General features: G+C 41.4%; 1 protein-coding gene across 4 annotated transcripts in view; it reads right to left on the bottom strand.

The window, feature by feature from the left end:
* Positions 1-24,963, bottom strand: part of BCAS1 (brain enriched myelin associated protein 1) — a 73,779-nt gene that overhangs the window by 21,858 nt on the left and 26,958 nt on the right. For all 4 annotated transcript variants that reach the window (XM_070744588.1, XM_070744590.1, XM_070744591.1 and 1 more), the window contains exons 5-6: positions 9,101-9,259; positions 7,789-7,833 (exon numbers count right to left, since the gene is read on the bottom strand). In XM_070744588.1, the coding sequence (XP_070600689.1) occupies positions 7,789-7,833; positions 9,101-9,259 (204 nt within the window). The remainder of the gene's footprint in view (positions 1-7,788; positions 7,834-9,100; positions 9,260-24,963) is intronic.

The following is a 24,963-nucleotide window of genomic DNA, read 5'->3' as shown; positions in this document are numbered from 1 at the left end:
GGCAACTGGACTTTCTTATTTTTCTTTGAAGACATTTCGCTTCTTACTCAAGAAGCTTCTTCAGCTCTGACTGAACTGATCTCCAGAATTCCAGCTTAGCCAGGCTATTGCTCAGAGCAGTGTTTCCCAACCTTGGCAAGTTAAAGATATTTGGACTTCAACTCCCAGAATTTCCCAGCCAGCAAATGCTGGCTGGGGAATTCTGGGAATTGAAGTCCAGCTATCTTCAACTTGCCAAGGTTGGGAAACACTGGCTTAGAGTTTTGCTAGCCCGTATCCAGATGGGTTTAATTGGGATAGGCTAAGACAATTAAACTGTGCAATTTGGTATCACAAAGAGGGATTATAAATGTCAAATGGGAAAGCTCCAAAAAAGGAGGAATTTGGGAACAATACGGCAATTCGTGTCTTGTTATCCTGATGATTTAAATGCCTCCAATTGCAGAGACAGTATGGCTGTCATTACCAGCAGGAGGCGTTGAATGGGATATTATGCTCAGCCAGTTGAGTCTTTGTTCTTCTGAATCTGCGTGATCTGAACTTGCAATGATTTCACCATATCAGCAATCAAAAGGAAACACATAGCAATAGTATTAGTATCTGATATTAGGCCATGTCACTGCTTTGGGGTTGAAATTAGTTTTATGATATAATCCTGAAAAAAATATCTTAGGAGGAGATGGGAGTATCTGAAGCAAATCTGTATGCATTATTTTCAGGTCAAGCAGTATCTTTGATGAAGAGAATGCATCAATTCAAGTACTTCTTTAATTAAAATGGTGTAAAGTACCTGAAATGCATCAGTTCAGGTACTCTATACCAATGAGTAGAGATGGCCTTGTGCTAACTATATGGATACTGTCGTATGAAGCTAATAGGAGTTTGTTGGTTTTGCAGCTCCTCTTGGCAACCATACAAAACCGGTGCTTCCATTCTCCCTTCCCAAGGGGGGAACCCCAATAACATGTTTTACATGTGCATTATAGCCTGTTGTCTTGGGTTTTTTAATGGTGTCCCATTCAAGGACCAAATAGCTCCAACTGTGCTTGCTTTTGAGTCCAGAGAAACTCATCAGTGCCGAGCATGGAAAACTCATTTCCCAGCAAAAAAGAATCTATTTCAAGGCAATACTTAATGTTTTTGTCTTATAAAGAAGCCTTCCTGATATTTATGCCATGATGATGCTGGAATTCAAGTAGTTGTGCTTACAACACGTTAAATGTTGCTCGATTAGGGCACGTTTGTGTTAAAATTTCCTAAAATCAGTGCTTGTTCTACGATCAGTGTAGCTCCTTTTATATGGAGTTTGAATTTACTGGGCCTAACAAATTTTTCATATGGAAGGAATTTAGCCAGTTTCCTTTTCTTCAATCCAGGTTTAAGACGATTGAGAAACAAAGGTACTTGAGCCTTCCTTCCTTCCTTCCTTCCTTCCTTCCTTCCTTCCTTCCTCCCTCCCTCCCTCCCTCCCTCCCTCCCTCCCTTCCTTTCTTCTTTTCTCCCTCCCTCCTTTCTGCCTTCTTCCCTCCCTCTCCTGTGATGACGGGTGAAAAGGGGGGTAGTTATTGCATGATTGACAAGTTTGGGGGGAGAACTGAATTTCCTGCTTTGTTTCAACATTTCAAAGAGAAAGAAAGACAGTCACACAGTTCAGCTTCAAATTGCCTAGTGGAGTGAAAGTAGTGGCAGTATGGAACCTGGTTAGGGTGACACAGTTTTTATTAGTGAGAAAGACTCAATAACAAGACACAGAAAATAGAAATGAATATACGGTCAGTGGGTTCAGTTCCTTCCCCTAATCCCTGAATTCACAGATATTAATGGAGAGATAAATGTTCAGAATTATCATGATATTTCCCTGCTGGCAGATTATATCTTTGTCAAAGCCAGCAACAATTCTAAACAATTTCCAACTCACGCTTTGCTTTTCAGTAATGTTAGCTGCTGCATGCTTGCATTCAAGATAAGAAGATTTAAAAGTTATCTTGTTATTCAGAGCTCTAGATTTCCATGTTAGTCTCCCATACCAACCTTATGTCTAAACAGTTTGCTAAATGTACTATGTCCTAATCGGGGGCTGTCTGGTTTCTTTTTCTTGGTGCTTTTGACAGGGGAGTCCGTCGCCGTCTTCTCAGCAAGCTGCCCACCATGGCCTGTTTGTGATCCCTTTGTGTGACATCAATCAAAGTTGAATTTTCATTGCATGCTCTATTTTCCTTTTGCTCGTAAAAGGCATCAGCAATCGTTTATGCACAATGTCTTTATAAAACTCAATACTCAAATCTCACTTCACTGGAGATAATTCTATATTTAGGTACTATATAAATTGATAGAAATAAGAAAGAAATAGGTATAAAAAAGCAAAATCTTACACCTAGGTAAGAATAACCTAAGACACACATACAAGTTGGGAGAATGCCGCCGGCGACTTACCAGCCGGCGCGGGGTTGCGGCGTGGGACCGGGAAAGGAGGCCGCCATGTTGGGGCGGAGCCTGCGGCCCCTCGTCATCCCAGGGGGCCGCAGTGACGAAGTTTGGTGGCGCGGGCCACCCATTGGCTGGGCGAGGGTGAGGCAGCCCTATAAAAGGGGCTGCCTCGTGGCGCAGTTACCCTCGCCCGGCAGTTTGGAGACACCCGCCCACCCTCCCTCTGCTACAGGGTACATATGATGGGTCGCCCACGGTGGGGCCGAGTAGGAATTTTTTGCAACCACAGCAAATTGGCCCAGCTCTGGTTGTTTTTTCGCCTGCTCTACTCTGTACGTTGGAGTTGTGGTTAGGGGGTGGTCTCACCGACTAGTGCCCCCCCCCTCAAGGTCACTAGGGGGGGGGGTTGGCCGATAGGGGGCGGAAATGGGCGTAAGCAGCAACGGTGATCTCCTTTAGGGGCACCTCTACTGAGGTGAAGGGGGGATCTTCCTCTCGGATCACAGGGCTCGACCGGCCTGGGTTCGTTGAGGGGGGTTTCTCCTGTGGCTTGCTGCATGGATATTATCAGTGACCAGTGGCGAGCCATCCCACACGCCAAGGGGGCGTAGCCAGGGGCAGGGCGCAGGTGTAATTTTACCATGACCCTGCACCCAGGCATGGAGCTTTCGCCCAGAGTTGCTCAGTTGAGTTTGTGTTGAAGTTAACTCCGCCCCCATTTGAGTTTATGCACCACTGCAGGTCACGTGGGCTTATTTGGTTAATTAGTTAATTAAGTTGAGTTAATAAAAGTGACCCTATTTATACCCATTACTGTTGTCCGACTGTTACTCCGCCTGCGCCGCAAACCAAACATAACAGCAGTGCTATGAGAGAGATCTCAGAGTCTTGGTGGATAACCAACTAAATATGAGCCAGCAATGTGCAGCAGTGGCCAAAAAAGTCAACACAATCTTATCTATCTATCTATCTATCTATCTATCTATCTATCTATCTATCTATCTATCTATCTATCTATTTATATTTATTTATTTTGTCGAATACACAATGAGGGTTTTAGTGGGTATATATCTATATACACATAGCAAAATACATGATGAAGGTTATAGAGGAGATACTCATAGTAAAATATATCTAAGTAATAATAGAAAAGAAGATATAGGAATAGAATATATCAATGAAAGAATAGAAGAAGAAATATAGGAATAGAAGAAAGGTATAGAAGATATAGGAGAGCAATAGGACAGGGGACGGAAGGCACTCTAGTGCACTTGTACTCGCCCCTTACTGACCTCTTAGGAATCTGGATAGGTCAACCGTAGATAATCTAAGGGTAAAGTGTTGGGGGTTTGGGGATGACACTATGGAGTCCGGTAATGAGTTCCACGCTTCGACAACTCGGTTACTGAAGTCATATTTTTTACAGTCAAGTTTGGAGCACTTAATATTAAGTTTAAATCTGTTGTGTGCTCTTGTGTTGTTGTGGTTGAAGCTGAAGTAGTCACCGACAGGCAGAACGTTGCAGCATATGATCTTGTGGGCAATACTTAGATCTTGTTTAAGGCGTCTTAGTTCTAAACTTTCTAGGCCCAGGATTGAAAGTCTAGTCTCGTAGGGTATTCTATTTCGAGTGGAGGAGTGAAGGGCTCTTCTGGTGAAGTATCTTTGGACATTTTCAAGGGTGTTAATGTCTGAGATGTGATATGGGTTCCAAACAGATGAACTGTAATCGAGTATGGGTCTGGCAAAAGTTTTGTAAGCTCTGGTAAGTAGTGTGAGATTGCCAGAGCAGAAGCTATGTAGGATTAGGTTTACAACTCTTGAAGCCTTCTTGGCTATATTGTTGCAGTGGGCTTTGGCACTTAAATCTTTTGTTATTAGTATACCAAGGTCTTTAACCGAGTGGCGATTATCTGTGATAATTTGATTATTCAGTTCGTATTTGGAGTTCAGATTCTTCTTCCCAATGTGTAGGACAGAGCATTGCATCAACACTGCATCAACAGGGAGATACGCTCCAAGGGTAAGGAGATACTAATACCACTCTATAATGCTCTAGTCAGACCACACCCGGAGTACTGCATTCAATTTTGGTCACCCCACTACAAGGAGGACATTGAAACTCTAGAGAAAGTTCAGAAAAGAGCAACCAGAATGATAAGGGGACTGGAAACCAAGACATACGAAGAGAGGTTGCTGGAACTGGTCATGAATAGTCTAGCAAAAAGGAAGGGCAGAGGGGACATGATAAGGGTGTAGAGATATTTGAGGGGTTGTCACTGAGAGGAGGGGGGGGTTCACACTATTTTCCAGGGCACCAGAGAGCCAGACCAGGAGCAATGGATGGAAACTGATCAAGGAGAGATTCAACCTGGAAATAAGGAAGAACTTTCTGATGGTGAGAGCAATCAACCAGTGAAATGGCCTGCCAGCGGAGGTTGTGAATGCCTCGTCACTTGACATATTCAAAAGGACATTGGACTGCCATCTGGTTGGGGTGGTGTAGGGTTTCCTGCTTGAGCAGGGGGCTGGACTTGATGACCTGCAAGGTCCCTTTCAACTCTGATAATAAATTTTAAAAAACTGCATTTTTTAAAATATTACAGGTCACCCTCAACCTAACAACCACAAGTGAACTCACTATTGTTAAGTGAGAACTTTGTTCAGTGAATTTTGCCTCATTTTTAGACAATTCTTGCCCACAGTCATTAAATTAATTACCACAGTTGATAAGTAGTAACACAGTTGTTAAGTAAAGCTGGCTTCCCCATTGATTTTGCTTGTCAAAAAGGTTGCAAAACTTGACTTTGGGACACAGCAATAGCCATAAGAGTCAGCTTGCAAAAATTTTTTATCACATGATCAATGATCACAGGGATACTACAAAGGTTGTAACTGTGAAAAAGCAGTTATAAGTCACTTTTTTCAGTGCCATTGTAAGGTTCGCTAAATGAACTGCTGTAATTAGTGGTCTACCTATATTTGCAACAATATATTGTGTGGGATTCAATTTTTTTAAGTGGCTTGGTGAATGTGGCATCTTTTCCCCAGAAACTCACAACTTACACACTACCCTGTTCTTCCATTTAATTTTTATTACAATATTGAGGGATACGAAAGGGAGTGGTGCAGTGGCCTAGAGGTGGAGCGCTTGCCTCATAATCAGGAGGCTGTGAGTTTGATCCCAGAGAGAAGCAGATATTTCTCTCTCTGGGCACAATGAGAATATATATCTGCTGCGAACTCTGCATTTGCGACAGGAAGGTTATTTGGCCAATGAACGCTCATCTCCATTCATTTGCCCCAACTCCACCCTGATGCAAGGGATTATGGGATTATTAAAAGACAAAAAAAAAAGAGAGAGAGCTATAGCAAAGGCTGAGATAGTGGGTAGGGAAAGGAGGCCTCCAATTTGGGAGCAAGTTTGACTTTCAGACTAATTGCCCCATCCTGTTGTACCCTTAGCCTCAATGTTCTGATGGTTGATGCCAGATGAATCTGTAGAGCAGTATTGGGTTCCTACTGGAAAGGGGGGGGGGGCACTGCACCAGTAGCAGAAATTGGGCTGTGTGCACATCTTTGGGTAGCCTGCAGGTGTGCATGTACATCAGAGTGATTATTTGGCTTCTGCGCATGCGTAGGAAGCAAAGTCTCATGAGAAGATGCACATACATGTGAGATTTTGGTGATTTTCGACAATTTTATGCTTCCACGCATGCGCGGAAACAAAAAATTACCAAAATCTTGCCCACTTTCCCGCAAGATTTGCTTCCTGTGCATTGGCCAGACACCTGGAGCTGTGTGCGTATCAACAACAGTAGTGGGGGTAAGTTGGAACCCCTGCCTACTATAGAGCCATCATCTTCATGCACAATCTGGTATTGAATTAGCAACTTGTGTCCTGTTGGGTCATTGTTTCAGAGATATTTCCTTATATAAATAGAAAAACAGGATGACCATTGGCCAAAAAGCAGCGGGAGGGATTCCTGACTTCCTGCCATCTTCCCCAATTACTTGCCTTGCAGGAAGCAGGCAGGTAATGTTGTAAATTTCAGTCATGGCACCATAGTTGACAACAGCAATGTGGTGGTATTGATAACACTGAAGTAGGCACAACTTTGCCAACTTTCAATCCCATAGGTTCTTGGGGTTTGGATTAAGACACATACTGTTAATTAGGCCCTTGGAGCTACATTGGTTGAAAATAGTTGCCCTATGGGTTTTGTCATATTGGAGGTTACAGATAATAAAAAAGACACAAGAGTTTTTAGTAGATGAAGACATAGCCTTATCAAAAAACTCTCTGGGTATAGAAATCAACCACAAAAGACTCTGTCCTTACAACAACGGAAACCAAAATGAAACAGATGAGTGAACCTAGCCATCATGAGCATCATGCTTCATGAGAATTGAACTCAGATCCTTATCTGACATAATTTACAATAGCTTTCCACAAATTAGCAGCTTCCACTTGCCCAATATAGCTCCAAGAATAATAAGGCAATTCTGAAGGCAAAATAAATGAGGATCATATATGCGGTTCTGAACATGGTTGGTAAATTCACAGTAACTGAATTTAAACATGCCTGGGATAAACATATAAGACACTGAAACTCTGGAGAAGGTGCAGAAAAGAGCAACCAAAATGATCAGGGGTCTAGAAACCAAGACTTATGAAGAGAGACTGGGCATGGATAGCCTAGAGAAAAGGAGGGCCAGAGCGGACATGATAGCAGTCTACAGGTATACGAGGGGCTGCCACAGAGAGGAGGGAATCACTTTATTCTCCAGGGCACCGGAGGGCCGGATGAGGAACAACGGCTGAAAGCTGACCAAGGAGAGATTCAAATTTCCTGACGGTCAGAACGATCAACCAGTGGAACAACCTACCAGCGGACGTTGTAAACTCCAATACTCTGGATATTTTAAAGAGGAAATTGGACTGCCATTTGGCTAGGATGCTATAGGGTTCCTGCTTAGGCAGGGGTTTGGACTTGATGACTCGCATGGTCCCTTCCAACTCTAACAATAAATAAAAATAAAATAAAAAAATAAATATCCATCCTAGGATAAAATACAAGAAATAGTATAAGGGCAGACTAGATGGACCATGAGGTCTTTTTCTGCCGTCAATCTTCTATGTTTCTAACATCATCAGAGTAGATCCAATAAGTGAAATAAAATAAGTAAAACAATGCAAAATAAACCACACACAAATTTTTAAACCACCCAACTTCATATCAGATGCAGTGCTTTCTCATTTAGGATGGGTTGTGTGTATAAATCAATTCTGGAATTCCCAAGTAGGTAACAGCTCCCCCCCCCCAAAGAAACCCCTTTTCCAAAGAGAAAGATACTCACCTTATCCTCAGTGTCACCTTTGGAATCAGCTTTGCTTGGTGAAACCTTTCAAGAGAAAAATCATTATTGAAATGCACAGTTTTTTAAAAAAAAAATTCCAAATTTTGTCATTGTCTTTGATTGAAAAGCAAAGGGAATTGGGAGGACCCAATTTTAAAATTTTAAATTTATCTATTCTATTCTATTCTATATGTAATCCCAGCTATTATCTTCTGGCTAACCACTAATGGAAAACATATTACCAATCTTGATCAAATTTTGGTTCCTTCCAGCAGTTATTTCATTTTCTTATATTCTGTTACCAAACTATTTAATGCATATTCAAAAGGGAACACCTCCACCAAACAAGAAGCTTGTCTAAATTCATATGATTTTTAACATTAATCTTAAGTGTCAGTCTTCATGCCATTTAGACGTTCTGTACAAACTGAATTTCGTGAGCATTGTTTTTGAACAAAAATCTTACTGCAGATTTTTTTTAATTCAATCGTAGACAGTGCAATTTTTCATTGTGTTTATCAAAAATCCTGCTCTTGAGAAATACATTGATTTATTTAACACATTTTAATGGCTGGATGGTCTCCCAATTTCTAGCCTGGTGCCAATTTACACAGTCTGGGTGGCTTACAACATAAAGATTTCCCAATGTAAAAACTCTTAAATTTTCATCAGAATATATCTGATAGTTTTGACTGGATCTTCCAAATTAATGAATAAAAACCACAATCTTTCAAACTCAATTGACTTAAGTTCTTCTATAATAGCTTTCCTCAGTTTCACACTGTAACTCCAAAGATTTCTGGTTAAGATAACCTTTTCTGAAAGCTAGGAAATTCCATAACTGTTGGGTGCCAGTCTGGGGGAAATCATTCTACAAGTTCATTACTTCTTCGAACACTGCTTTTCACATTGTCTAGCAAGTACAGCCAGCCACACACTATTCTCATCTGCAATACATGATTTCATTTTCAATCTTTGTGACAGTCACTTTTCTGCGGCTGCCATTGCCCCTTTTAAATTTGGGAAGAAGGAAGGAAGGAAGGAAAGATGGAAGGAAGGAAGGAAGGAAGGAAGCAAGCAAGGAACGAAGGAAGCAAGGAAGGAACGAAGGAAGGAAGAAAGCAAGGAAGCAAGGAAGGAAGGAAGCAAGCAAGGAACGAAGGAAGCAAGGAAGGAAACAATGAAGGAAGGAAGGAAGCAAGGAAGGAAGGAAAGAAGGAAGGAAGGAAGGAAGGAAGGAAAAGATTGATAGCAAATTTGTGTAACAATCCATCTCAGTTAGATAGGGAAAATCAAAATGACAGCATCTTACCAGTGTTTTGAAGAAGCTCATGATGTTATTATCTGTCCTAGTTGCTGTATTAGTGTTCTCTGTTTTTCTCTCTTCTAGGACAAGATCCTCAGAAGTCAAGCAATTCGAAACTGCTATATCCTGTTGCAGAGTGATTTGGTTGGGTTCATCCACTAAATCCTGCATCAAAAGAAAGCATGTTTCTTTCAGATCCTAACTTATTGAATGCCAAACAGATTTGTAAAAGTAATCTGTTTGCCACTTGTATCATGTTGCTCTACAAAAGAGAGTCATAATTCCATCCATATTTCTTCAGCCTACATATCCAGAACAATTGGTCATTTATGTAGTCAATGCTGAAAATATGCACGTTTGCCGTTCAAGTTGGAGGGACATTGTTCAGAATCACAGAGAACAACAAATGCAAGAAACAGGGTTGCATATGACTAAACACGGATCCTCATTCCAAGCAACTGAATATTAAATACTAAACTCCACATGATTTGCAGCTTTGAACTCTGAATTCTGAGGGTGGATTTTGAAAAGCTCAGTTTATAAAATTTGATTTGCTTAGTATTTGCTTAAACCTAGCTAGAACTTTAACATTGATGGAAATGTTCTTATGTACATTTAAATAATAATTTCTGCATCTGTAAGGATTTTTGAAAAAAACCCCAGTTCAAACCTTTTAGTTTGAATTAAATGGGAAAAACCAGAAAAGTGCCTTAAACAGTGAACACCAATAATAGTCTCTGGGATAACTAAGAGACTAAAGAGAAAAATAAATTCAAAACCATGAAAAATGGGCTTAAATATATAGAATATAGAAGAGAAGTGTGAAGTTTCCAAAAAATGCTTTATTTTTTCTTTTTCTTTTCATGCCTTCAAGTCAGTGTTGGTCACTGTTGGCAACTGCCTGGACTAATTCTCGTCATTTTCTTGGTAAGATTTCAAAATTGATTTTCCCTTACCTCTTTCATAAGGCTGAGATAGAATGGTTGGCCCAGCTGACTTGGTGTCTAAAGTGGGATTGAAACTGATGGTCTCCCAATTTCTAGCCTGGTGCCTTTAACTGGATTGGTTAAGCAATGGACTGTGGATTTGGACTGTATTTATTTTTATTTTATTTATTCTTTGTCCAATATACAATACATATGAAAGAGAATAGACATTAAGTGATATATAAAAGATAGGAAGTAAAGAGGAAGAGAAGTAGGTGGGAAGGAAAGAATATATATGATAAAAGGGAAAGGAAAGACAATTGGACAGGGGACGAAAGGCACATCAGTGCACTTATGTCCGCCCCTTACTGGCCTCTTAGGAACCTGGAGAGGTCAATCGTGGAGAGTCTGAGGGAGAAATGTTGGGGGTTGGGGGTTGACACTATTGAGTCCGGTAATGAGTTCCACGCTTCGATGACTCGATTGTTAAAGTCATATTTTTTACAGTCAAGTTTGGAGCGATTAACATTGAGTTTGAAGCTGTTGCATGCTCTTGTGTTGTTGCGGTTGAAGCTGAAGTAGTCGTTGGCCGGAAGGACATTACAGCGAATGATTTTGTGGGCAATACTTAAATCGTGTTTTAGGCGCCGCAGTTCTAAGCTTTCGAGATCCAGGATGGTTAGTCTGTTTTCGTATGGTATTCTGTTTCGGGTGGAGGAGTGGAGGGCTCTTCTGGTGAAATATCTTTGGACGTTTTCGAGAGTGTTGATGTATACAGGAGGCATACTAGGTGTTGTGGTTAGCTTTGGCCCAGCTCCTGCCCCAAGGACTGAGGAGGTGGATGCGGGGGAAACATCAACATGTCATAGGCCTGTTTTGCTGGCGACAGAGTCAGATGGTGAATTGTCCTGGGCAGAAGGAAGTGACGGTGAGATGGAGGAGGGGGGCTTGGAAGACAGCCCAGGAAGAAGTCAATCATCCTTATCTTCCTTAGATTCAGATGAGAAAATAATGATAGACCCACACATGCATAGAGCTATGCATAGGAGTGAACAGCTTCAAAAGTATTATAGGAGATAATTGAGTCCACCTGTGGTTGGGTGGGGTTCAAGTAATTAGGGCTGCTGTTAAATTGGCAGCGTGCTGGCCTCGCAGTGTGGAGATTTTCTTATCGTACTGGTTTGGACCATGACTTGCTGTTGATTTTTCAAGACTTTGAAACCAAGGCAGAGCAAAGTGTGTATGTTTCAACTCGTGGAAGAAGGAGGGCTGTGACGTTTCTTCACAGCTGCTAGGTAAGTACTTAAGGACTGTTTAAGGGGTTTTTACAGCCTACAAGTTTGTTTTGGGAAGAGTGTTCCTTGCAATACAAAAAGGGTGCTTTGGTTTTTTTTAATTTTGTGATAAAAAACATTGTTTTTGAATTTTCAAGTGTGTGTGTGTGTGTGTGTGTGAATTTTTTACTCTTGAATTTTCAGGAGGCTCATACCATAGAGCCCGGCTGAACACTAGGCAATTGAACTACTTTCACATGACCTGGTTATGTAGAATCCTGAGGATCCGGTGGCAGGATAAGGTGCCTGACACTGAGGTCCTCTCCAGAGCAGGCCTGCCATCAATTCCCACCCTGCTGATGAAAGTCCAGATATGCTGGGTGGGCCATGTTGCTAGGGTGCCAGACCATCACATCCCTAAACAGGTCCTCTATAGGGAACTGTCTAAAGGAAAGCGATTGCATGGGGGACAAAGGAAGCATTACAAAGACACGTTGAAAGCCTCCTTCAAGTCCCTCAATATTGACACCACCTCCTGTGAAACCCTGGCACCAGATCGACCAACGTGGTGCATGCTGATCCACCAAGGCTGCCAGACATCTGAGGCCAGAAGTATATTCAGACCAGTAGAGAAAGGAGCACTCCGCAAAGCCAGGGCTGCAGATGCAAATGTTGTGACAATGGTGCCCACACATGTCTGCCCAACATGTGGCAGAACATTTCGTGCCCATATAGGCCTTCCCAGCCACCTGCGGACACATCATGTACAGCCTACAACCCATTAGATGTCAAGGTCCTCCTCAAACACAATAGATGAACAATAACACTGGATTGGTTCAGCAGAGAACCTACTGGACTTGGAATAGGACATGTGAAAAGATTTTGGAACTGCAGCTGAATATGAGTCAGTTATATGACATGGCTGAAAACAGACATGAAAGACCAGATCTGCATGTAAAGTGCAATTAAGCAGATTTCTTGCTACAAACCAATGCACGGTAATCTTCTCAAAACCTTGTTAGATAAGGGCTAACAGCACTCAAGGTCACGTTTGTGGCTGGCTACGTAGGGATTCTAGGCCATTCCTTCTTTTAATTCCTCCCCCAGGTCCTGGTTCTTCTCCTACAGCAAGTGCCATTTCAAGCAAGATCAATGAAAGTATAGCTTCACATACCAAAATTGCTCAACTCTATTCTAGCTCTGTCAAGATCCCAATTTGAGTAGAGGTTTACAGAAAGATAATTATGGTATGAGGTTTCTAATTAGTCAATGTATTTTTCTGTCTGGTATAGTAATCTTCCTCTCTCAGGAAATTGAATGTACTACAGTAACTATATGTTAACAAGAGTATGCATGTTTGCATGTATGTATGCATGTATTAATGCATGTTTGAATATCTCTTTTCATCTTTCTCTTTTACTCCAACATACTTTTCAACAATGCCAGATATACTGATGTTTGAAGCAAATAAACATGTCTTCCTCTACTTTGTACAGATGAACAAAGTAAAATACACTCAGAAATGGACACTCACAAAAGTTCAGTTCTGACAGCTGTTCTCTGCCCACCTACTTTCTTCTCTTTTGTTGCGTACAAGCTCAACAATTCCTAATTAATTTCATACTTGCCAACATTTTACAAATGATGAAAGCAGCAGCATTGTCTAGTTATAACCTCTCTGTCATACACATGCATACACATAGACAGAGAAAGAGAGAAAAGTACAGGATTTACACAGTTCTGTTGTGCTAATTTACTGTAGAAAAGTTTCTAAAAGTTTAAAAAACTGGATAGATTCAGAACAAATTCTTTAGATGGACAGGCCCTAGGCTGTTTAGGTTTTAGCAAGTACACGTCCTACTTTCTTTGGTTAAAAATAATCAATAAAACTAGTAAAGAAGATGAATTACAATATGCAGAGATAATATTTCTTAACTTATCTTTTCTTTTATGTACACTGAGAACATAGGCACCAAGACAAATTCTTTGTGTGTCCAATGACACCTGGCCAATAAAATTCTATTCTATTCTATTCTATTCTATTCCATTCCATTCCATTCCATCTTAAAGATACAATGAAAGTATGTTTTACCCTCTTCCATCTTAAAGATACAATGAAAGTATGTTTTCCCCTCCTCCAGACTATACAGATTGAGTTCATTAAGTCTTTCCTGATAAGTTTTATGCTTAAGACTTTCCACCATTTTTGTAGCCCGTCTTTGGACCCATTCAATTTTATCAATATCTTTTTGTAGATGAGGTCTCCAGAACTGAACACAGTATTCCAAATGTGGTCTCACCAGCGGGATCACAATCTCCCTCTTCCTGCTTGTTATACCTCTAGCTATGCAGCCAACCATTCTACTTGTTTTCCCTACTGCCTGACTGCACTGTTCACCCATTTTGAGACTGTCAGAAATCACTACCCCTAAATCCTTCTCTTCTGAAGCTTTTGCTAACATGGAACTGCCAATACAATACTCAGATTGAGGATTCCTTTTGCCCAAGTGCATTATGTTATATTTGGAAACATTAAACTGCAGTTTCCATTGCTTTGACCACTTATCTAGTAAAGCTAAATCATTTGCCATATTACAGACACCTCCAGGAATATTAATCCTATTGCACACTTTCTGCAGCCGGTGCCTTCCCAGATCTCTGGATATTCCACCCCAGCACTGTTTGGGCACAGAAGGCTTTTCCTTCCTCCCAGCTCCATTTGGGGAAGGGAGCCCCCCCCCCCAGCCCTTTTTTGGGGAAAGAGGCTTTCTTCCCCTCACAGCTCTGTTTGGGGAAAGAAGGCTTTCCCCCACTCACAGCTCCATTTTGGGGAAAGAGGTTCCCCCTCTCACAGCTCTGTTTGGAAATAGGAGGTCCCCCCAAGCTCCATTTGGAGATGAGAGGCTTCCCACTCCCACAGCTCTGTTTGGGGAAAGGAGGCTTTCCTCCCCTCACAGTTCCATTTGGGGAAAGGAGGCTCCCCCCCTCACAACTCTGCTTGGGGAAAGAAGTCTTTCCTCCCCTCACAGCTCCATTTGGGGATGGGAGGTTTCCCCCCTCACAGCTCTGTTTGGGGAAAGGAGGCTTTCCTCCCCTCACAGCTCCATTTGGGGAAAGGAGGCTCCCCCCCTCACAACTCTGCTTGGGGAAAGAAGTCTTTCCTCCCCTCACAGCTCCATTTGGGGATGGGAGGTTTCCCCCCTCACAGCTCTGTTTGGGGAAAGGAGGCTTTCCTCCCCTCACAGCTCCATTTGGGGAAAGGAGGCTCCCCCCCTCACAACTCTGCTTGGGGAAAGAAGTCTTTCCTCCCCTCACAGCTCCATTTGGGGATGGGAGGTTTCACCCCTCACAGCTCTGTTTGGGGAAAGGAGGCTTTCCTCCCCTCACAGCTCCATTTGGGGATGGGAGGCTTCCCACTCCCACAGCTCTGTTTGGGGATGGGACGCTTCCCCCCCTCCCAACTTTGGATATGGGATGCTTCCCCCCCCCTTACTGCTGTTTTGGGATGTGAGGCACAGGGGTCATGCGTGCCTGTGTAGGGGGTGGGCCATGCAAGAGGGCTATTGCATTATGGGTCTGTGCAAAAAAGGTTCGCCATCCCTGGCTTAAGGCATTAAGGCTTAACCCCTACACCAAACTGGTTCTCATCATAAGAGTACAACTAATTGCTAAATTCATGTTCGTTAAACAAAGGGCGAATAGAAGTTAAACAGATACAACCACAAAAATAGAAAAAAACAAAGACAAAGAAATCAATCAATCAATCCAAGTTCTCATCTCTAACAATCAAAAGTCCTTCTTTAAAAAGCTACAGTGCTAGAAAAGAGCCATGAAATTTCCCTTGGTAAACTTCCAAGCTAATTTCATTGGAAAGTAGAATGAGGCCAAACCCTTGTTTGATGTGCCTCAGGTAGACAGATGGAGAAAGAAGATGATAGAAATGTCATCAGCTCAAACTAGGGAATGGAGTGGTCCAGAGTTCACCAAAATGGTTTTTTTTAAAAAAAAAGATTGAAGTAGATGAAAATGAAAAAGTTATTTTCCCCCCATTTCTCTTCTTGTTTTTTAATTAAAACTGAAGCAAGAAATACTCAACATTTAAACATCGAATGGATGGTCTTATTTGTAATCTATTGGCATAGCTCAAACACCAACATGTTGTCACTTTGATGATAGACAACAGACATCGTAATTGTCCATAACCTATTGTTCAAAATGATACGTGAATTCCATATTATTCCTTACTTGACTGTGAACATATGAACGAAATATTGACAATCATACTGTATATATATATTAAATTCTAGAACTGTGATGGCACAATGGTTAGAATGCAGTACTGCCGACTACTTCTGCTGATTGCTGGATATCTGCAATTTGGCAGTTCAAATCTCACCAGGCTCAAGGTTGACTCAGTCTTCCATCCTTCACAGGTCAGTAAAATAAGGACCCAAATTGTTGGGGGCAACATGCTGACTCTTTAAACTGCTTAGAGAGCACAGTAAAGCATTATGAAGTGGTATTTATACCCCGTCCCCTGTCTTATTGTCTCTCCTGTATCTCATATGTTGTACCTACTATTCTTCTATTCTATCCTTCTCATACTTTTCTACAATATTCTTCTGTTCTGTTATTGATATATTTTATTCCCATATTTTCACTTCTACTCTTTCTCTAATATATCTTACTCGAGTATATCCTCTATATAACCTTCATTGTTATGAAGGTTATATAGAGGATATACCGCCTGCTACCGCACGAATCCCAGAGACCGATAAGGTCCCACAGAGTGGCCTTCTCCAGGTTCCATCGACTAAACAATGTCGTTTGGTGGGCCCAGTGGAAGAGCCTTCTCTGTGGCGGCCCCAGCCCTCTGGAACCAACTCCCCCCCGGAGATTAGAATTGCCCCCACCCTCCCTGTCTTTCGTAAACTACTCAAGACTAATTTATACTGCCAGGCATGGGGGGAGTTGAGATATTCCTTCCCCATAGGCCATTACAAGTTATGCATGGTATGTTTGTGTGTATGTTTGGTTTTTATAAATAAGGGTTTTTAGCTGTTTTATTATTGGATTGTCACATGCTGTTTTTATCATTGTTGTTAGCCACCCCGAGTCTAAGGAGAGGGGCAGCATACAAATCCAATAAATTATTATTATTATTATTATTATTATTATTATTATTATTATTATTGTACATTATTGTACAAAAATAAATAAATATAAGTCTAAGTGCTATTGCTATTATGTTTATAGAGGAATAACCCACAAAGGCATGTGAAGGGCCTATGACACATACTGTGGCTCTGGACAGGAATGTCCTCCAGCAAGACTTGATAAGCCCTGTCCCCTTTTATTTTGCATTCTTGCATCATGACTTGACTGCAGATTGATGCTTGCAAAATGAAATCACTGTGCCTGCTGAAAGCAGATTTTGCTTGCTGTCAAAAAAAAACACAGGCCAGCCAGTGCAGCTGGTTTTATTACTGCTGTCAATTTTCACTGACTGACTAAGAGCAGGTCAGATACTACTGGCCTATTTTTTGAGGGCAATGACATTTTAAAACAATGGCATTGTTAAAAAAAAGGCCTGGGAATCAAGTAATGTCAAAAAATGTCACTGGTGCAATAGTGCAATCTGCTTCATAAATTATCAACAGCAGTAACATTGAGACTTATATACTGCCCCTGGATGGTGCTTTGTGGCGCACTCTGTGTGGTTTACAACATTAGCATATTGATCCTAACTATCTATTTAGGGTTGCCACAATGTAAAAAACCCCCCCAATAATCTAGTTTTGGTCTCCATGAAGTAAAAAAGACGTTGAGATTCTAGAAAGAGTGCAGAGAAGTGCAACAAAGATGATTAGGGGCCTGGAGGCTAAAATATATGAAGAACGGTTGCAGGAACTGGGTATGTCTAGTTTAATGAAAAGAAGGACTAGGGGAGACATGATAACAGTGTTCCAATATCTCAGGGGGTTCCACAAAGAAGAGGGGGGGGCAAAATATTCTCCAACCATCTGAAGACAGGATAAGAAGCAATATGTGGAATTTAATCAAGGAAAGAGGCAACGAGAGGGAGAAATTTCCTGACAGAACAATTAATCACTAGTGTTGGGCGAACTAAACTCGCACAATTCGGGTCCGTACCAAATTTTGTGGTGTTCGGCATGCCAGACCCGAACCTGATTTTTTTTAAAAAAATTGTGCTTTGGTTTGGCGTTTGTGCCGAACACCGCGAAAGCCACCACCCAGCTGTCCTCTGCTGAGAAAAGGAGGAGGAGCCAGGCGCTGGTGGCGGCAGAGGAAGGTGAAAACCAGGGAGCTGTTGCCCAGTTGGGAGGCTGGGAGGGAGGCACAAAAGGAGCTGGGGAATCCCTCCCACGAAGAGATTCCGGGGGCGGAGCTTTGACATCATGTATACTGGCAGGTTGCTAAGGATGCCAAGGTGATCACTTCCTGGATTCCATGTAAAAAAAAATATATTTTTACGAAAAAGGATGCCGCAGCGGTGCTGCAAGCAAAGGGAGGTCTTTGCTTGCGGTGCCGCTGCGGCGTTCTTTTTCATAAAAGTAAAAATAAATAAATTTTTTTAAAAAATTTAAGTAAAAAATGATGGGATTCCGGGGGTGGAGCTTTGATGCCACGGACTGTTCGGGTTCGGGTTCGGCCGAACTTTGCGTGAAGTTCATCCGAACTTGCCGAACTTGAACACTGTTGGGTTTTCCCCATCACTATTAATCAGCTTATCTCCAGTAGTTGTGAATGCTCCAATACTGGAGGTTTTTAAGAAGAGATTGGATAACCATTTGTCTGAAATGGTATAGGGTTTCCTGTCTACACAGGGGGTTGGTCTAGAAGACCTCCGGGGTCCCTTCCAACTCTGTTATTCTATTTTATTTTATCCCCTCAGAAGGATGGAAGTTTGAGTCAACCTTGAGCCCCCAGGCTATGGGCAGAGTTAGCCTATAGTACTGGATTCTAAACACTGCACCACTTAGGCTTATAATGGAAAATATTACATAGAATTCCTGGATAATACTTTGGAAATTTGGAAGAAATTAGGAAGCAATATCCTTAAAGAAGAAAAAAATTGTACTCCCTCAGTCTAAAATGTGAGCCCATGGCTATTCTTAAAAACACAGATGTTATCTCAGGGTCTTCCATATAAGCATTTAGCTTTCAATCCTTCTATAATTCATATTAGTGCTTGTTGAAGTATCTACTAGGAGTCACTTTATAAATGCATTGACATATGTGGTAGCTATTTTTTGGGTAGTAGAGTGCACATGTCTTGCAACTTTCTTTTTCAATAGCACTTGACGTTGTGTTTTTTTTAATGATGGCTTTCAAAAATCTTATTATTTATGGATTATTCGATGTTTGCATTTTTCACTCATACAATACAATTCTTTATGCGATACTTAATTCTTTATGCTGGGTGGGAGTGACCTCATAAAACCAAAGCAACAGGAATTTATTCAAAAATATATATTCAGAATTGCATTGTGTAGCTTATTCTATTCCATGGAGATCCTTTCCTCCACGTCTTTCCTTTAAGATAAAGAATGGGTCACATACCATTACAAAGGGAACATACAATTCAGTGGGATGAAAGTGGGATGTGGACAGAGATTCCTATTATATGTAAAATGTTACATGCATGGAATTATGGTGTAACAAACGTCCTTTAACTTCATGGGGAAAAAAGGAAGATACTGTATAGGATTTCTTTTTAGGTGAGTATGCAAGGAGTTAACTGCTTCTATAAGAGTTAGTCAGTCAGTGTTTCTCTCCTCTCTCCCTTTCCCCCCCTCTCACAATCAGAAAATTAGTATAAATCAGTCCTTCTCAAATAGTGCCCCCCCTGGGGGGGGGATGACACAGAGCGATGTCAGAGGGGGCACGTGTGAACCCAAGGAACATGCTTGGTCCCTCTCAATTGACTCCCCTGGTCGGGGAGTGCATTTCAGTTGCACGCTCCTCCGAGCCCAGAAGAGAAAGTGGCCAGGCGGGGTGGCTGTGTGGGTTCTCGTTGTTCTCAGTGGGTGCCATAGTAGCCATGAATGGTGTGGCAAACCTGTTGCTGGACAAGGAGGAACATCTTCTGCAGTTGGGCGAAAGCTTCAAATGGCACCCTAAACAGCCTGGCCCATAAGTGCTGCCTCCTTCTACACCATTCGCTGTGCATGTACAGCAGAGGCAGTACTTATAAATGCTGCTTCTGCTGAACAAGCTTAGGGTGCCAGCAATCCCAAAACATCAGCTTGATTAAGCTGGCCTGGCTCCGTATCAATAGAGGGCCCTAATCATGGTAGCCTATGCCTTCCCAATCAAAAATAGGCTCCACTGAGTTCATTCTGACTTAATCCCAGGTAAATAGGTAGAGCAGCCTTCCCCCAGCCAATAGTTTGCTTGCAGTTTATAATGTAATATAATATTGTTGTGGTTAGCTCTGCCCCAGCTGCTGCCCCAAGGAATGTGCAGGTGGATGTGGGGCAAACATCCACATGCCGCAGGCCTATTTTGCTCCCGATGGAATCTGCCGACGAAGCCTCCTCTGACCAAGGAAGCGTGAATGACAGGGAAGAGGGGAGTTTGGCAGACAGCCCAGGAGGAGATCAATCATCTGTATCATCCCTGGATTCTGAACAAGAATTAATGACACATCCACATGTGTAGAATGATGCATAGGAGACAACAACTGAAGGATTATTAGAAGAGAAAATGAGGCCACCTGTGGTTGGGTGGGGCTGCTGTAATTAGTGCTACAGATAAAAGTGCAGCCTGGTGTTTTAGCCTCATGGCAGTTTATCTGATTCATTGTTTAGTCAAGATCGTGGTTTTTGTGCTGTTCAAGATTGTGTGTGGACTCTCTGGACTTTAGAATTGGACTCAATTTCCCAGTTATTGGGTGAGCAATTGGATTGCATTTAACCTGTGCCTTGTGTGTACCAGAAAATCCCTTTGACATTTAAAAAGGGAGCTGTTTCTGTTTTTCTGTTTATAAAAACTTTTGGGTTTTCCTTTTATCATGTGGTGTGTGCCTTCCTGGACTAATTACCCTGTAATTACGGGCGGTTGAAACACACTGGCAGAACAAATATAATAAATATTAACATTAAAATTCCACTGGGGCCCAGATTGGAGAGTTGGGGGGGGGGAGATCAGTGGCAGGTTGCAGCCGGTATGGCCCAATACAGCGTCCCAGTAGCGAAAATGGAGCAGCATGTGCAGAAGCAAAAATATTGGCGAAAATCACCCAAATCTCACTTGCACACTCATCCTCATGCAAGATTTTGCTTCCGGTGCATGTGCAGGAGCCAAATCTCATGCTGACATGAGCCCACCCACTGGACACGCCCACCTGCCTGCCGGACACATGCATAACCACCCCGGATGTATGTGCGACCATGCTGGAACCCCCACCTAGGGGGCATGAAATGTTTATTTCTTCCTAGGGTGGTGGTGGGGTTTAACAAAAAATAATTGAGAAGCATTGGCATAAATCAAGGATACTTTCCAAGAAAAGTCGAGTTGTTAGCTACAACTTTACAATTTAAACCCAGCGTTTTTCCTTTAAAAAAAAAAATGAACACATGCGCAAAAGGGCAAGGTTTTGATAATGCCCTTCCACCTGTCATTCTGACTAATAGTAATAATAATAATAATAATAATAATAATAATAATAATAATAATAATCAGCTAGAGAAATTAGTGAAATATGAAGATCTACAAATCGAGCCGCAACGACTCTGGCATAAGCCAGTGAAAGTGATCCCAGTGGTACTTGGCACGCTGGGCACAGTACCAAAGGATCTCAGCGGACATTTGAAAACCATCGGAATTGACAGGATCTCCATCTGTCAATTGCCAAAGGCTGCTTTACTGGGATCGGCAAACATAATTTGCCGCTACATCACGCAGTCCTATGTGCTTGGGAAGCGCCCGACAGGTGATGAAATACGTAATCCAGCATAGTGATCTCGTTTGCTGTGTTGTATTGACATAATGATCATAATCATAATCATAATCCCAAAAAAGTGGTAGAAAATGTGCAAGCAAAACTACTGTGGGACTTCCGACTTCCGACTGACCAAATTCTGAAGCATAACACACCAGACATTGTGATCGTGGAGAAAAAGAAAATATGGATCATCGACATCGCAATCCCAGGGGACAGCAGAATTGAGGAGAAGCAGCTAGAGAAATTAGTGAAATACGAAGATCTAAAAATCGAGCTGCAACGACTCTGGCATAAGCCAGTGAAAGTGATCCCAGTGGTACTTGGCACGCTGGGCGCAGTGCCAAAGGATGTCAGCGGACATTTGAAAACCATTGGAATTGACAGGATCTCCATCTGTCAATTGCCAAAGGCCGCTTTACTGGGATCGGCAAACATAATTTGCCGCTACATCACGCAGTCCTAGGTGCTTGGGAAGCGCCCGACTGGTGATGAAATATGAAATCCAGCATAGTGATCTCGTTTGCTGTGTTGTATTGACATAATAATCATAATCATAATCATAATCCCAAAAAAGTGGTAGAAAATGAGCAAGCAAAACTACTGTGGGACTTCCGACTTCCGACTGACCAAATTCTGAAGCATAACACACCAGACATTGTGATCGTGGAGAAAAAGAAAATATGGATCATCGACATCGCAATCCCAGGGGACAGCAGAATTGAGGAGAAGCAGCTAGAGAAATTAGTGAAATACGAAGATCTAAAAATCGAGCTGCAACGACTCTGGCATAAGCCAGTGAAAGTGATCCCAGTGGTACTTGGCACGCTGGGCGCAGTACCACAGGATCTCAGCGGACATTTGAAAACCATTGGAATTGACAAAATCTCCATCTGTCAATTGCAAAAGGCCGCTTTACTGGGATCGGCAAACATAATTCGCCGCTACATCACGCAGTCCTAGGTGCTTGGGAAGCGCCCGACTGGTGATGAAATACGAAATCCAGGGTAGTAATCTCATTTGCTGTGTTGCATTGACATAATAATAATAATAATAATAATAATAATAATAATAATAATAATAATAATAATTTATTAGATTTGTATGCTGCACCTCTCTGAGGACTTGGAGCGGCTCACAACAGATATACTCTCCTGTCGCCTGCATACACCCTGGTACAAATCCTAGCCTCCTAAAAGATAGACCAGGGGATTTATGAAAATGATCCTTTCTGCCAAGACTACATTCACATTCATATTAGCTGTGGCTAATAGTCCAAGCAATCTATTTACCTTGGCCTGAATAGAAACTGCTCTATCCAGGCTGTGAATCCTGCCCTTGTTTGAATTGTGCAGCTTCCTGAATGTAGTTTTGTGATGCTTGAAAAGAAAGCCGTGTTTCAGACAAACACAGAATGTCTGTCTATCTTCAGGACACTGCCCTAAAATGGGAACATCTCCCTCCTTTCCTCTTTCCAGTGGTGCTGCTTGTTTGTTGGCATGTGAAAAAAAATAAAAAAGCTTTGATGTGATTGATATAATTAATTAATTTTCTCCTCTGAAGCTATAAGCCTTGGCTTACTTATAGAGGGATTGGTGCCCTGAGCAAAATCCAGACCATTACAATTCTATCTAATATTTTGACTTTCTGTACAAATACGCAGTCTACAAAACTGGGACTTCTTGCCAGTAGCTCAGCCGAAGGAGTCCCTGACATTATATGATGTGTGGCTTTCCATCAGATTTCTTCCAGCTGGATATAAAGCCCAACAAAACACAGGCAGGAAGGCTATTAAAATGATGATGATGATGATGATGATGATGATGATAATGATAATGATAATGATGATGATGATACTAACAACAACAATAATAACAACAATAGAGTTGGAAAGGACCTTGGAGGTCTTCTAGTCCAACCCCGTTTAGGCAGGAAACCCTATCACTACCACTACCACTACCACCACCACCTCCCTTTCGCCTTTGCCTTTGCCTTCCCCTTCTCCTCCTCAACTTCCTCCTCTTCTTCTCCATCTCCTTCTACCTCTCCCCCCCTCACCTCCTACCCTCAAAACATTGCTCTAGAGTACCGCACACCAAAACAACTAGACACAAGAACAGTTTTTCCCCAAACTCCATCACTCTGCTAAACAAATAACTCCCTTAACACTGTCAAACTATTTGCTAAATCTGCACAGAACTACTACTGGTTTTTTCTCATCATTCCTATCACCATCTCCTTCCACTTATGACTCTATGACTGTTAACTTGTTGCTTGTATCCTTAAGATTTTTATTAATATTGTTTCCTGATTTCTTATTTGACCTCTATGATAATTATTAAGCTTTGTACCTCATGATTCTTGACAAATGTATGTTTTCTTTTATGTACGCTGAGAGCATATGCACCAAAAACAAATTCCTTGTGTTTCTAATCAAACTTGGCCAATAAAGAATTCTATTCTATTCTTTAACCACAAATGCAGCCATTTCAGATGAGGAATAGTTAATAAACAGGATAATCATTATTTATACAACATTGTTTATGCTGTGGTGGGGCATATTTAACGATATTACTTTAAAAAAATCCACCTCTCTTCATAATTCACTTATTGAAGCAGCTACATACTGGTATATATATTTAAGTTACTGAACTAATCACTCTGCCTAATGACAGAGCTGGTCTTATTTATTTCTCTGCCCCAAGCATTATTCCTCCCCACTAATCTGAAATTATCTTGTTTTCCCTAAGAAGTTTTCAGAAATGTAGTCAGAAACAAAACAGATATTCAGTGTGTGATTGTAGGAAAGAGGTCATATCTGTGAATAACTGGTTCCACTGTTGCATTATTGTAAGGATTTTTTAAAAAATATATATATAATTATAATTGAAAACTATTTTCACCAAACAGAAGTCCCTTATTTGACAATTCTGAACATATTTTGACTTTCTGTAGGTAGACATCCTTTCAAGAGTTTAAAAGACGCTGCTGTGACTCCCTTGGCCTTCTGTTCTAAAGGCTGAATAATCTCAGTTCCTTCAATGAGGATAATAATAATAATAATAATAATAATAATAATAATAATAATAATAATTATTATTATTATTATTATTATTATTATTATTTCTCTGGCATAAGCCAGTGAAAGTGGTCCCAGTGGTACTTGGCACGCTGGGCGCAGTGCCAAAGGATCTCAGAGGACATTTGAAAACCATCGGAATTGACAAAATCTCCATCTGTCAATTGCAAAAGGCCGCTTTACTGGGCTCGGCAAACATAATTCGCTACTACATCATGCAGTCCTAGGTGCTTGGGAAGAGCCCGACTGGTGATGAAATACGAAATCCAGCATAGTGATCTCGTTTGCTGTGTTGTACTGACATAATAATAATAATAATAATAATAATAATAATAATAATAATAATAATAATAATAATCATCATCATCATCATCATCATTTAAAAAAAAACTGTTTTGCTGAATCCCTAAACTGCACTGAACTGAACTAGGCTCAGTACTAAAACAAAACAAAGCAAAACTTTGAAGTATTATTTTCTGTTATTTTCAAATTACCCTTCACTTGATGTAGTTTAAAACAGCCCTTGTTTTTACTGTGTCTATATTATACAAATGTTAGCATCCAGTTTGTAATCAACTACAATCCCAAGATCTTTTTCACATTTTTTAAAAACCAAGCCAGGT

This window comes from Erythrolamprus reginae, chromosome 3 (genome assembly GCF_031021105.1).
Source record: "Erythrolamprus reginae isolate rEryReg1 chromosome 3, rEryReg1.hap1, whole genome shotgun sequence".
NCBI classification, from domain to species: domain Eukaryota; kingdom Metazoa; phylum Chordata; class Lepidosauria; order Squamata; family Dipsadidae; genus Erythrolamprus; species Erythrolamprus reginae.
The sequence above is the reverse complement of the archived record's forward strand: the minus strand, read 5'-3'. Positions and strand labels throughout refer to the sequence as shown.